The sequence below is a fragment of the Bubalus bubalis genome, chromosome 20 (genome assembly GCF_019923935.1).
Source record: "Bubalus bubalis isolate 160015118507 breed Murrah chromosome 20, NDDB_SH_1, whole genome shotgun sequence".
Lineage (NCBI taxonomy): Eukaryota > Metazoa > Chordata > Mammalia > Artiodactyla > Bovidae > Bubalus > Bubalus bubalis.
This window is the reverse complement of record NC_059176.1, coordinates 39,122,615-39,138,160: the sequence shown is the minus strand read 5'-3', so window position 1 is coordinate 39,138,160 and position 15,546 is coordinate 39,122,615. Positions and strand designations below refer to the sequence as shown.

Genomic DNA, 15,546 nt, shown 5'->3' with positions numbered 1-15,546 from the left:
CTAACACTTGCTGTATTTAAGAAGTAATCTTAATCTCATTTAAGAAATCTGTCCTTTAGAAACTACATTCTTGTTTGCAGTCTGTGAAAGGAAGGGAAATTATTAGGAAAAAGGCGAAAATTAAATGGGATTGCTTTTAGGGGCCAGTTTTCTAATGGAGAAAAAAAATCTCAAAGTAACTTTTATAGTTACACTACTGAGAAGACAAGGCATACAGTGAGTGGATTTAAAAAATTAGTTTTAGCATTTGTAAGGATTTAAAAACATGTGCCTAGGTATGTATTCCTTTACTTTGTTTAAAAAATTGAGTTACATCTCATCTAGATAAAGCCTAGAAATGTAGCTTTATTATACTGAAAGGCAAAAAGTAGTATGGTTTAACTCTGTAGACTACTTCAAGGTTGGAAATTTTTGTTCTTGCTTTTGTTTTTGTTTCTTGAAGGATTTATTATGATTCTAGATTTTAAAGCCCTTAAAAAATGTTAAAACTGGCAAATCCATGCCATGATAGACCTTTCTTTGTAAAGGAAGGAAACCCATCATCCTTGGTACTTGCATAACATTTTTTTCTGCTTTTGATGGAACAACTTTTGCAGTATATTCTCTTCTGTTTGTTTTAAATCAGCCTGCAAGTCCTTTTTTAAGGTTTATAAATCATATAACATGAAGCAGGCAAGATTAAACTATAGAGCTTAATAATTTTTGTTTAAAAAATTAAAAACATGGATTTTTAATGAATTTAAAGACATGGATTTTAATGTGTTACTTTTCTTTCTGTGAAATGTTTTACTTAAATTTGTGATCATCTTGCCATTTAGTGGTGGGGTTTAATTGCATATCCAGGTTAGCCTGTATGTAAATGTGTTTAACATCAGTGTCTCCGTAACAGGAATCTTATCCATCTTCTTCACCAATATGGTTTGTGGACTCTGATGATCCAAATCTGACTTCAGTTCTGGAACGTCTCGAAGACACTAAGAACAACAATTCGGTGAGAAAATAAACAACACTACTTTTTTTTTTCCTTATGAACATAACAGAATTCAAGTGTTAAGAGGTAATATGATACAAAAGCTTGATTAATGACTATTTGATAACCTAGTCTTTAGCTTCTCTAAGATTTTTTTTTTGTCCTTCAAATTCTGTTTAGTACTTGGTTTCTCATTTTTATTCCCTGTAACTATAGTCTTAGTTTAGCTCAGGAATTAGGTTGTCTCTTTCCCATGAATCCTAATCATTTAATTAAGTAAGCATTTTTGATTGGGTCCACTATCCAAGGTAGGAAATAGGAAAAGGGAAAAAGACTGAGATAGATGTGAGGGGGAAATAATGATAGAATGACCCCAATTGATGTTTCTGTCAAGAGTCTATATAACTCTGCAGTAAAAACCAAAGGAATGTAAATTAAAAATTATTTTTTAATATATAAAGAAATCAGATTTCTTTGATTATAAAACCATTAAGTGACCCTTGTGAAAGAACTAGTGAAATTAAAAACAATAAAAGCAAAATAGAAGTTACCCTAATTTTTCTCTACCTGATAATAAACATTGTTGACATGATGGCAATTTTAAAAAATCAGTATTTTTCTTTTGCTTGTAAAATACATATACTCTTAAACATACATTTAAATTATTAAAGTTATATCATTTGCATTTTTCCACGATATCACAAAGTTCTTATAGAAGAATATCAGTCATTATTTGCAGGTGACATGATTGTTTACCTTAAATCCAAAGGAGTCAGTTGAAAAAGCAATTTTTAAGATGATTGATTAAAAGTTATGTTATATAAAAATCAAGTTTTCCTAAATATCAGCTATAATCAAAAAATACAGTGGACAGGTATTTTATTGACAGCCACAATTAAAGAAAAATTAGACACCTAGGAATAAGCTTAGATGTGCAAATTTTGTATCAAGAAAACTATAAACATTTGCTGAGTGGAATTAAAGACTTGACAACTGTGTTCCTAGATGTGCAGACTCCCATATTATAAATATGTCAGTTATCTGTAACTTCATGTGAGTTTATAAATTGAATGCAATTCCAGTAAAAATCCCAACAGATTTATTTTTGGAACTTGACAAAATGACTCTAAAGTTTGTTTTGAAGAGTAAATAATAGTAATTATCTGATCAGATACTAAATAAAATATCAAGTACTAGCACTAAGCTGGACAGGTAAAGGCAGTTAGAAATTTAGAAACATAATCATGCAATTGAGAATTTAGAATCAGTTAAATTAAACCAAAATACTCAGTAAATAAAGGATAGATTATTTTATGAATAGTACTGGGAGAACTGACCATTTGAGGAAGTTAAAGACTGACCTCAGATTTTTGTCACAATAAGTTAGAGGTGGTTTAAACATCTATTCTTTTTTTTTTTTTTTTTTATTTTATAAATGAAAGTTTATTATATGTGAATATTGCAGTCATAATAGTCTAGATTAGATAGTGTACTAAATCTTCCTGGCCTTATTGGGATTTTCACTTGTAGATTTTTTTTTTTTTAAATTTTATTTTATTTTTAAACTTTACATAACTGTATTAGATTTGCCAAATATCAAAATGAATCCGCCACAGGTATACATGTGTTCCCATCTATTCTTAAAATTAAGATCAAAGGAACTTCAGTGTGAGTATTACAAGAGTAATAACAAAGCCATGAAGATTAGAGGAAAAAATTAAAAGCTAGACAGACATGTGTTCACATCTCCAGCAAGGGAGGGGCAACAGGACAGGTAATGAGCAATAGACATAGCCCCCTTACCAGTGCTTCCCTTTAGGAGGTTGCCTCAAAGATCTAAAGTTGTAAGTTTTATAATAGTAGAAATGAGTAGGCTTATTTTTTGATGTCTAAAATATTCCATCAAAAAATGCTCCTAAAGTAAAATGACATAGGATAAAAAATTTGGTCCAATTTTATGAACGAGTATTTACATAAAAGAAAAAAACAAATTCATCCTCTACCCTTTCTTGTGCTCTCTGCCAGTTATTTTATAATCTAGTTTCTTGATCAAATAAGCTATCTTTTCTCACATTTAATTCATTATAATATGGATGCTGCCACCTTTGTTGTACTAAAGTTTTTACCCCTAGTTGCCAAATCCAGGACTACTTCTTTAGTCCTAAAGTTTCTGCAGCATTTTGATACTGTTGACTCTTTCCTTTTGAAACAGTCCTTCATTCAGCAAACACATATGCTTTACTGTCCACCAGTAAAGAGCTGGTTAAAAAAAAATTGCTGTATGGTTTTATGATAGAACATCATGTTGTTAAGAATGCAGCCAGTCTTTCCACAAGAGCACATGCAACGTTCCAAGATGTACTAAAGTGAAAAAACGAGGCAAAGCATATTTTCTATAATCTGGCCCCTTTTGTATGGTGGTTCAGTCACTAAGTCGTGTCTGCCTCTTGTGATCCCATGCGCTGTAGTCCACCAGGCTCCTCTGTCCATGGGATTTCCCAAGCAAGAATACTGGGGTGGGTTGCCATTTACTTCAGGGGATCTTCCAGACCCAGGGATCGAACCCAGGTCTCCTGTGCTACAGGCAGTCTCCTGCATTGGAAGCGGATTCTTTACTGACTGAGCCACCAGGGAAGCACGTATACAGTGCTGTAAAAAATATATAAGTAAATATATATCTATGTGTACACTGGTTTGTACGTACCTTTTTTTACCTGGGGTTTTACAGGGAACTATTAGTAGTAGGACACAGAAAAGTGTTTTTAAAAACGTGCCTGGCTTCTGTGCCAGGCTTTGTGATAAGTGGTCAGTATACAAGACAAGTCCTGTCTCTGTCCTCTGAGGATTTCCATCAAATCACTTTATCCTGTTTCTGTCTCTTACTACCTTGCCTTGGTCTTCTCTGAGCTCTTATTCCTTGGTCCACCTCTTTGTTCTTTTTCTGTGCTTTCTCTGAGTAATCTCTTCTACCCCTAGTACTTAAATTGTGGCCTATATTCCAATGATTCCTAAATTTGTATCTAGATAAAATTTTGTCTCCTGAGTTTGACACCCATTATTTGTCTATATATCACATAGATTCAGGGAATCTCACTCAGGTGTGCCATGGCTGTTCAAAATGATTACATCTAAAATTTAAGTTCATCTGCATCTTAGTACTCCACCACCCCCATCACATTTCCCCTCAAAAATTTCCCTCTGTGATTGTGAATGGGGCAAAATGAAATAATGAAAGTTGTTACCCATGCCTGAATGTGGGAACTATCTTAGAGTTCTTTTTTATACCAGTGTTTCCTGACCCCTGCCTCCTCAACCCCAAACTATCTAGTAAATTTCTAAGGCTTGTTCATCTCCCTTCTAAATATTTCCTAAATTCTTCCCCCCTGGTTTTAGTTTCTTCTTCTGATCCCTTAAACACCTTTTTGGGGGAGCATGGCGTTGAAATTCCCGGGAGGTGTATGGCCCTGCTTCTTACTGCCTGGTGCACCTCTACGACCACGCGGCCATCTCTCCCACAGTGCTTGGGGAGCTCTTCCTATACCAGGGGGTGGAGTGTCCTGGTCTGTCCAGCTCACCCAGCCGCCTCTTTATTATGTACTGAGCACAGAACAGAGCTTATCAGATGGAGAACAAATCCACGGTGGGGCTTTGCTGTTTTTTAAGCTTGAGGATACTTTTGATACTAATTTACTGCTCAGCTTTCCTCATTTTCATTTGCTCCATTGTCCACTTTGGAAAGGCTTGTTCTTTGCTTTGTTTAGCCCATTCTAATTCTGTTTCTGTTTTCCCTTAGTCCTTCATAAATCTGCTTCTTTCTCTTCATCTCTTTTCCTGGTTGGCAACATCTAGGAAACTGTTCTGACCAATTGAAGTAAGTTGCCTTATTTGCTCCCAGTCAGGTCTACTGATAGTGACCATTCTTCTGAAATCATGGTGCTAAACTTATACATTGAAAACAATGTATATTTTTTAAACAATGAAAAATGTATTTGTGCATATAATTTACCTTGCTTACTTAAAGTAAATATGTTCTACAAATCTGAATTTAAAAGTGGAAAGGAGTTATTCTTTGCAGTTTTCCTAGTGAGGCCTTTTTTTTTTTTTTGACAAACACTTAAGAGCCTATAGGTGTCAAGTGTTTTTGCAGAAGATTTCATTTAATCTTTACCCTTATGAGAAGGTTTTAATTTCCTTATTTTCCAGATGAGGAGATTCAGACTCAGGGCATTAGGTACTGTATCCAAGGTTGCCTAGGTTCCAAGGCTCTGTCTGCTAGACCACATTTGCCTCTGTACTTTCAAATGAGTGGCTGTGAAATATATAATTTTATAATCCATGTGCAACAACGCTGCTTCTGTTTTCTGTAGCCTTGTTAATGTATTAATGTGCTCTTATAAGTTACTAAGAAAAGAAGTTAACAACTGAAAATTAGGCAGTGTTTGGAGCTTCTCTTCCTCCGCCATTTTTTTCATGTCATTCTGCTAGGCAGCCCCTAAAATATTTCTTAAGATTGTTATTTTATCTGTAGGCTGTAATTGAGCAATAGTAAACTTTTTTTTTTTTTCCATTTCCTACTGGATTAGTTACAATAGTTGTAGCATTATGCATGTCTTCTAAGGGCTCTTTAACATAATGCTTATTTACTGAAATGTGTTTTGTAGCTTCGTCAGCAGTTGAAGTGGTTGATATGTGAACTCTGCAGATTATATAACCTTCCTAAGCACCTGGATGTTGAGATGCTAGATCAACCACTACCCACGGGTCAGGTAAAGTAAAAATTCTCAAGTGTTCAAGAGCTAAAATATAAAATACATTGTCTCATGCACAAATAAAATTAGGATGATTTCTCATTATTATACAACTTATTTAGGAGTTAGTTTTTGTTTTCCTGTTGAATTGTTTTGTTTGTTTTAGATACTAAAAATAGCCTTTTCATTCTTAGGAGCTGCTGGTTATATTTACTATGACAGGCAAACAGTTGCCCTTGTCCCCATCACCACCTTTTTGTTGTTAATATTTCTGGTTGCCATAACTGTTCCTTGCTTCTGCAGTTGTTTGCTTTTGTTTATTTACTTACCTTCACCTGAGAATGCCATCTCTCTGCCCTTTTGTGCTTCGAAAGGCCTAACTCGAATGTTATCTCCTCCATGCAGCAGAAGTACCCACTTGCTCACCACCACCTCTAACTTCTCTGGATTTCTGGATTTACCTATTTAGGTATAATTTCGTGACTTGTACTATAATAAAGATTTAACTCTTATACCACCCACTTACCCACCCACCTCCCCTTCCTAAAACATCTTTATATTTAGTCATATGAATAATCATCATTAGGACTTTGTAGTATAGTTTCCTGTTATATTTCCTTTGTACAGCTTTTTGCTTTGCGGTGTCTTCCTTAGTAATAATTCTTAGTTTAAAAAAGTTATGTCCTGTCTTTTTTCTGTGAGATCTCCCCTCTCTTCTTCAGCCTTTGGTTTCTTCTGTACCAGTCTCAGCAGGTTGTTTTCTGGGCTGGCTATTCAGCGGTCATCTTGAAATTTTTCTTGTTTCTTCTACTGGAGTAGTAGATACATTGTTTTCAGATTTCATGTTTCTTTCTTGGCTTACCTCTTTTCATTTCCCTGGAGTAAAATGATTTTAGTCAAGTAAAATCTTAAGAAAACATGAAGAGGTGGTACATTTCTGAGTTCTTAACTTCTTAAAAAAAAAAAAAAAAAAAAAAGGCCAGACCACCATAGGTTTGAATCTTGATCACTGCTCCTTAGTTGTATCACCTAATTAACTTAGGCTAGTTACCTAGCAGTATGTTCACCAGTTTCCCATGTGCAAACTGGGAGAAATGCTAGTAATACATATATCTGGGGGGACATGAAAAGTTTAAATAGGTTGTTACATGTAAATCATTTAGGGCAGTGCCTGGTGCATAATAAATGCCCATTAATGTTAACTGCTATTATATTCTTCACTTGATTGATAGTTTGGTTCAATGTGTAATTCTTGGTTGAAAAAAATTTTACCTCAGAATTTCAGACTGTGCTGTTGTCTGTCTAGTCAGTAGGTATGCCATTCTTAGTCTTAGTCATCTCTGCGTGACTTTCAGGAAGCTTTTAGGACTTTGTCCTTCCCTTGGTGTTCTGAAATATCACAGTGGTTTACTGAGTCGTGGTTTGTTTGGTTTTCCGTTGTTTTTGAGCACTTAGTATGGATGGATTTTGTCAAATTTGGACTCTTGAGTCTTTCTTTTTGGGTAGATGTTCTTATATTTTTTTCCTGTGACACTTTCTCCTTTCCATTCTTTTCTTTGTTCACCTTGGAATACCTACCAATAGGATTTTAGACCTTCTTGCTTGAATCTTTGTATCTTATTATCACTATATTCTGTCTCTTTGTCTTAATTTCAAATTCTTAAACATTTACCTTTCAATTTTTGAAAATTTTATTTGAACAGTCATAACTTTATAAGTTTTATTTTGGCTCTTTAGTACTGGTTAACCAGTTACCCCAGAACATAATGGCTTAAACAACACTTTATTCTCTGTCTTAGGATTGTGTGGGTTGGTTAGGCTTAGTTGGACAGTTTTTCTGCTGACCTCACTGTGCAGTCAGAGAGTGGCTGGGACTCGTTATTTGGACATGTGACCGCACTGGAATGTCCAACATGGCTTCTTTGTTCGCATGTCTGGTGCCTGCTGTTTCCTCTCATGGCCCTTCTTACCGCATGGCATCTCATCATTCCAGGTCTCTTATCGTGGCTTCTTTTCCTTTAGAAAGGTAGTCAGAATTCTTATTTTTGGCTTTCAAGAGCACAAAAGTGGAAGCTGTCAGGCTTTTTTTAAAGTTTAGATCTGAAATTGGCACAGTGTCATTTCCACCATGTTTGCTGGTTAAAGCAAGTCCCAGGGCCAGCCCAAGTTGACAGTGGGCAGGGTCCATACAAGGGGCGAATGCTGGGAGTGTGTCTCATTGTGGGTCCTCTCCAAAGATGAACGAACCGTTAAGTTCTAAAAGCTTGTTCTCTGATTATTTCTTATTCGTAGCATTCTATTTTTGTTTTGTTGATGTAATCGTAAGTGTCTTTAAGGAGTTACTTTGATATTCTCCCTCAAGCATCTCTATTTCTCTTTAATAAGTTTAATAATTTTTTTTCTAATTTATCTTGGTTTGTTTTTTTCTTTTTGAAGACTTTCCTCATGTATCTCTTTATTCTGTTGCTTTTTCATATTTTTTCCTTTTTTTTTCATTTGTATTTGAAAGAGGTACTACAAGGCTGATAAGGAGTCCTTTGTGGCCAAGACTTGCCAACTGATACAGCTTTTTGGAGGAATTTAAGCTGGCTTCCATTCCTTATCCTCCACGCCCTGTTTCCTGGTATAATCATAAGTGATGGCTGGAACTGTCTGGTTTCTCTGGACATGAAACCTTGTCTCTTGCTTGAGATAGATGTGTCTGCCAGAGTTCTCCTTAAGGAGAGCATTGTGTTTTGGGGCTGGACAGTCGCTCTGTCATTGGCCTTGGTTAGTCTGTGTTTCATGCCTGCCAGAGTTCTGCTTAAGGAGAGCGGTGTGTTTTGGGGCTGGACAGTCACTCTGTCCTTGGCCTTGGTTAGTCTGTGTCTTGCTCCATCCATCACCCCTGCTGTCAGGTGTCCTGGTGTCTTCGTCTGGAGCCTCTCCAGGGCACTGCGGGACAGATTAGCCTGCCGGTTTATCCCCTAACCTGTGGCTTGGCTTGTTTGCTCCACTTAAATCACCATTCTCCAGTTCACTGTCATCTTCTAGCATGAGTTGTCTTTTCTGCTGGTAGCCCTCTTTTATTTTTTTGTTACATTGTGTGTGTGTACAGTGTTCAACCTTCATGGTATGTCTTCATCGTAGTTCTAGTGGAGCCTCAGGAAAGAGATGGGAGAAAAGTCCATTCTGTGTTCAACTTTGCTTCTTTAGAAGACATAGGTTTTTCACTTAACAGTATATCATGGACACAGTACATATAGACCTACCTTGTTTTTCATGGCCATGCATATATTAATAATTCCATATAGGGATACAACTTATAAATTACATGAATAAGTTTCCTAATTTTGACTCTTTCTTGCATTCACATAATATACATTTAGTACCTATGTAGGTTGGGAGTCGGGGGTAGAACACAATAGATATGATACCTTATATTGGGGTTTTTCTACTTTAAGTAGAGTCTAATATAGTCTCTTTCCTTTTAGGCTCCTCTTGTTTAATTTTGGTATCAGAATATAAGCAGTCTCATGACTGGGGAAGCTTTGTGTATTTTTTTTTCCTAAGATCTCAAACAGTTGAAATCAATTTTCAGCTAGGGGGTAGTTTTGCCTCCCATGGGACATGTGAAAGTATTTGGAGATACTTTGTATTGTCATGGTGGCAGGGGTGGGGGAGTGTGCTGTTGGCTTTTTGTGCGTAGAGGGGATATTGCTAAACATCCTGCAATGTCAGGACAGTTCCTCACAACAAACAGTCATTTGGTTCAAAAACTCAATAGCTCCAAGTTTGAGAAGCCCTGATTTAAACAAACACCTGAGCCTGTTCCATTTTTCTTTTCTATGTAGTATTCTACTTAGATTTTCCATTTCTTCAGTCAGTTTTAGTAATTTTAGATTCTAAAAAATAGATAAATTCATCTGTACATTTGAAGCTATTGGAAAGATATGCAAAGTATTCACTTTTTGCATCATCTTCATCTGTGGTTATAATCTTTTCTAAAGTTTTCTTTATCTTGAGGCTTGTCTGTTTTATTATAATGGTCTTTTGAAAGAATTGACCCTTAGTTTTATTTATTAAATGTTTTTATTTTTTACTCTAGTCCTTATCATTTCTTCTTTTTCTCTTTTAGTTTACTGGATCAATGTGATTTAAATTTTATAATGAAACATGTAAGGGTATTTGTTTTCTTTTACAGTGTTGTTTGACTTTATTGCATAGATCTTAAAATTTACTTATTTTCTAAACAGTTTGTATTTCTTAAGTAGTTTGAGTCCATCTCTAGTTCATATTACTTTTCTTATATTTTACAAGAAAAAGATTTAAATAATATGTATTGAAAGTATATAAACATAAGTTTAGAATAATAACTAGTGATAGGGAATACCTGGCAACTGTTGCCTAGCCACCACTCAGGTAAAGAAATAGAACATTGCTTGCACTGCAGAAACCTTCTCCAGGCCCTTTCCAGATTATCATTCTCCTCTATGTAATCCTCCCCTTACTTTTCTCTAGTTTTATTGCTCATATATCCATCCCTGAACAATATGGTTTAGTGTTGCCTGTTTTTGAGCTTCATATTAAGAGTTATACTATCTGTGTGTTCTTTCATGTCTGTCTTTGGCTCAGCATTGTGAGTGTATTCATTTATATGGTGTGTAGTTATAGTTCTTTATTATTGCTGTATTTATTCCATTGTACCATACATACTTATCCGTCTGACTTTACTGACTTTTGGTTTGATTCCAGTGTGCTATCAGGAACAGTGCTACCATGATCATTTTTGTCTATAGTACGTGGTACACCTGTGCAAGTATGTCTCTGGGCATGTATTTAGGAATTGAATTACAGGGGCATATGAAGGTCAATTTCTTCATTTAAGAAGAAATTATTCTTCTTAATTATTCTCAAATTAAGAGAATTCTTAATTCTTAATTCTTCTTAAAAATTCTCAAAAATTATTGAGAAAAAATTTTTTAAAGATTCTCAGCCAGCTTTGGGGTTTTTAGTTTTTCACTGTGATCAGAATATGGCCTGTAAACTTTCAGCTGCATTAGCAGCAGTTGCTTAGACTTTACCAGTGATATCTTTGATTATTGCTGTTTCTTGTACTCCGTGGTTTTCCCTCTCTGAAATATATCTCTGAATAATGTATTCTTTTTTCTAGAAAGGATTTCTGAGGGTGGATATGAGGAGTGTTCCTTGAATACTCAGTGTCTGTTTTTATTATTTATTTAATATATTTATTTGACTTTGTGTAAAGTACTCTGTGTAAGTGCTGAGGATCCGGTGCTGAATAAACACAGGTATGGCTTGCATCCTGATGGAACTCAGGGAATTCTAAATTCATACCTGAGTCTTTTCCAAGTTCTTTATACTTTTTTCTTCTGGTATATTTTGTTACAGATGAAAAGTCTGAAACCTGTCTGATTCTTAGTTCTTTATACTTTTTCTCTCTGGAACTTGATATGTTTTTTTTTCTTTAACTGTAAAGTATGGGGTTTTACTTTTCAACATGACTTTGGGGCATTCAGAGCTACTTGATATTTTGACATCCTTCTTTAGGTTGGTAACATTTGTCTCTTTCTTTCCCTCATTTTCTGAATGAATATTGGATCTCTATATTCCAGGTCTCTTTTCCCTTAACTCTTCTCTTATTTTAATTGCCTTCTTCCCACCCAACCCCCCATCTCCTTTTTCTCCACATTTTAGGGGAATGTCACAGTTTGGTTGTCTTCTTTAATCATAAATATTTTGTTCATTCAGGTCCGTTGTGCTCTCTGGCCCTTCTACTAAGTTGTTTTTTTTTTTCCTTTGAGGGGAGATATTTTTGATTTCCCAGAACTCTCTTGTTCTTTTACATAGTAATATTTTTAGATTTTGTGGATGCAGTATCTTCTCAATTACTGCTAAAGATTCCAGATAGATTTTCTAAAGTATTTGTTTAATTTTTGGTCTTAAGTTGTGGCACGCTGGGTCTTTGTCATAGTGCATGGACTGTTTTCTAGTCATGGTGTGTGGGCTCCAAGGATGTAAGGGCTCAGTAGTTGTGGCACACAGGTTTGGTTGCCCTGCGGCATATGGAATCTTAGTTCCCCGACCAGGGGTCGAACCCATATCCCCTGCTTTGGAAGGTGATTCCTTAACTGCTGGACCACCAGGCAAGTCCCTCCAATTCAGATTTTAAATTGTTTTATTGCTTTCATTGATCATGCTTCAGGCCACTTCTGCTTGTTTAACTTGGTACCTTTCTTTCAGATTGCTAGTTTCTTGAAATATCTGGTGATGCCCGATTATCTCCTCGTTTTTAGATGGCGTATGAGTTGTTACGCGTGTCCTCAGCAGTTGTCACTCTTCTCTGCTGTAGCCTCTCCTGGTTTTTCAAACCTGTGCTTTGCCTGTGGTGTGTGAATGGGAGGTGCTTGACAGGTGGCCTTTGCAGTTCCTGAGTAAAAGGAAGAGAGAAATCTGTTTGGAGAGTTTGCTGCTGCATTGAGTTACATTAAAAAAATTTGTTTCCTCTGGTTCTGACACTGACACTGAGAGGCCAGCAAGGTTGACCTCCTATATGAGTGTGATCCTTACCAGCTGTAGTTGGACAAATAGAGTAGGAATTTCTGGGGGGAAAAAATACCAAGTTTTTAAAGTCCTAGAGAACTCCATGTCCTGGAGAACTGTGCTCTGGGTCCAGGAAGCTTGTCTTTATGAACTCTGATTAAACTAAATATAAAAGCTCTTCTTAAAACCCCATCTGACTCATTGTGAATGAGAGTTAAGTTGTAGCTTATACAGAAATATTCTGTGGTAAATAGCATGTTATAAAAAAAGAAAAATAGCTCTTTAGTGAAATGGTGATTACTTTATAACTTTTAGTTTTGTGCAGTGTCTATGCCTTTATAACACATTTAACTTTTTAAAATGTAAACTGTAGAATTTATGGAAAGATTCAGGTTTTTCAAACCTTAAAAGGTAGATATTTTTAAGGAACGCTTGGTTTGGGGTATTTTAAGCCAAAAAGAAGCCATTGGCCTTATAGGCATAGCGATATGTATAAAATGTTTTCTTATTTTAAATTAGAATATTTAAAATATTAATTAGAATATGTTTAAAATTTTTTTCTGTTTGCTTTATATTTGACTAATGGCCTTTGTTAATTTCTAAGGCATCTGTTAAGTTGAATTTTTCAAAATTTTTCTTAAAAAGCTGATAAATATTTGTCAAAGCAGAATTTAAGAGTAAATGTTTCAGTTTTAATGAGCTGTTAGTGGAATTGCAGTGACAAGTAGTTTGTCCCTAAAGTCTTCCGATATGCTGTGTGCTTACTTGTTCTGTGTAGTCCTGGCAAACTTTTTTTCTTTTCAGAATGGGACAACAGAAGACGTGACTTCAGAAGAGGAGGAAGAGGAAGAGATGGCTGAAGTAGGTATTTTATGTAAAAGTAGCATTTCATAAATATCTTCATTTTTGGACATTTTAGTAATTTTCTAGTCTCCTTTATAAAACCATTGTTAATGTGGAATAATGAGAAGCACATTGTATTTGAAGTTTAATACAGTTTAAAAATCTGGCTTTATCTCTAATTCATCATATGCTTTTTAGCAAATTGCTTATCTAATGTCCTTGGATTTGATTTCATGGAAAATAAGAGCTCTTAACATTTAGTACTAAAATTATATTTGCATTTAATAGTAATCAATACTTAACCTGATTTGGTTTAATAGGAACTACTAAGTTTCAAAAGTTTGAATAAAAGGGGAATTTGAGAACATTTAAGGGACTATTCATTAGAAGTAATGAAAACTATCTCATATTGAAAACTTAAGAATGTCAAAGAGGAAATTCCAAAGACACTGAGCTTACATCAGTTTAGTTGCCAGTCATTGATAAAATTTTAGAGGTTTTCAGACTCTGAAGCTTTGCATTTAAATTCAAACTTCATAATGAAGATCTCTTTCTCTATACTGACCTGATAAAAGGCAAGTTCCACAACCTTGGTTTTAAAACATTTTTCTGTTTTGGGTCTTAGAATTGATTCAGGTTATTACCTTATTTTTCTTGATTTGGAAACATTTAAATCTAAAATTCACTTCTTAGAATGCCTTATAACTAATGTAGTTGGAGGTTTGTTTTGTGAGTCGAAAGTAAAAATAATTCTTTTTTGGAAAAAATAACTTTATTTTTGACTGTGCTGAGTCTTCGTTGCTGTGCCAGTTTTTCTCTAGTTGCAGAGAGCGGGGTCTATTCTTCCTTGCAGTGCGTGGGCTTCTCATTGTGGTTGCTTCTCTTGTTGCCCAGCACAGACTCTATCTAGGGTGTGGGGGCTTCAGTGGTTATGGCACATGGGCTCTAGAGTTGTCATTCCCGGGCTCTAGAGCACAGGCTCAGTAGTTGTGGTGCAGGGGCTTAGTTGCTCTGTGGCACGTGGGATCTTCCTGGACCAGGGATCGGACCTGTCTTCTGCATTGGCAGGCAGAATCTTTGCCACTGAGCCACTAGGGAAGCCCTAAAATAATTCTTAACATTATCCAATTAGAATGAATTTTGGAGATATAGGAAGTTTTTTTTAATGTTTACATGAAGTTTAACTTTGGAATAAACTGAATTAAAATTTTAAACTTTTTATTGAGCCCAGTATATAATAAAGTAGACATTGTACTCAAAGAGTTTATGTACCTTTCTTTTTTCCATTCACAAGATAATATGAAGGAAGGATAGCAACATTTGGGGAAACCTGGAAAGGTAGGATAGACTTTGGAGATGTCAGATTAGGATAGGTGAAAAGATATTCTAGGCAACTAAAATAATGTGGTAAAAAGGCCCAGAACAACCCTGGGCATGGTGTTTGAGCACATTGGAGGTTGTCCTTTTGGAAGAAGATTGATGTGTTGGAGTCTTGGAAAGCAAGTTTGTCTAGAAAAAGCAGATGGCTGAGTTTTGAATTAGAGACAATATTTGTTTATATTTGGTGTGATTGTTGATAAGGCCTTAAGCAGAAAATAGTGTACCATGAATATTGTTTTGTAAAGATGATAATGATGACTTCTGTGTTGTTTAATACTGAGTGGAGAAATTTTGTGGGTTGGGATATGGCTGAGGTTGAAGTTGGAGGAGGAGATACAGTCCAGCACTCTGAAGAAAACAAGTGTAGATGGTAAATCATAGCTGAAATGTGCAATCCAGGGGAAATCAGCTCTATGAAGCGTGAAGTCATAGACAGGGTCTAAATAAGAAAGGAATAGGAGTTGAAGAGATGGCAGTCCAAGAAAAAGATCATTGAGTCTGGATGGAAGTGGTCTAAATCAGCCTGGTCTAGAAATCATGAATTAATCTGCTTGATAAAATGGAGATAAAGTATAGACTACTTCTTTAGAGATTTTGATGACTGAAGTAAAGTTGGAAATAAGATAATAGATTTATACAAATGTATGCAGAATTTTTTAATGTGTAAGAGCAGATGATAAGGGAAAGGAGGGAGAAGAATTATGTGGAGATGAATGATGTTGACCTAGAGATGGTGTTTGAATTCTTTTTTTTAACTTTTTTCCTAATTATAAAAAATCAATATGTGCTCACTACAGAAAACTTGGAAAAGAAGAAAAAACGCTGATAATAGTATTTCAGTATATGTCCTTTTCTTTTTTCTGTGCTTATTTTGACATAATTAACATTCTGTGTATTCAATTTTGTATTCTGTCTTTTATTTCATTACTAATATAAAAGAAGCCATTATACTGTATTGGCATTTTAACGGTCTTCTGGCATTCCATTGAATTAACTGTTCTGATATTTTGCACATGAAAATTTTGTTTTTGTGGTTATAAAGTTGAAATGGACAAATAGATT

General features: G+C 35.3%; 1 protein-coding gene across 1 annotated transcript in view; it reads left to right on the top strand.

Moving 5' to 3' along the window:
- The window catches only part of UBE2Q2 (ubiquitin conjugating enzyme E2 Q2), a 65,665-nt gene that overhangs the window by 11,885 nt on the left and 38,234 nt on the right, over nucleotides 1-15,546 (top strand). Inside the window, exons 2-4 of the mRNA XM_006044393.4 lie at nucleotides 890-991; nucleotides 5,632-5,736; nucleotides 13,066-13,122. Of these exons, the coding sequence (XP_006044455.1) occupies nucleotides 890-991; nucleotides 5,632-5,736; nucleotides 13,066-13,122 (264 nt within the window). The remainder of the gene's footprint in view (nucleotides 1-889; nucleotides 992-5,631; nucleotides 5,737-13,065; nucleotides 13,123-15,546) is intronic.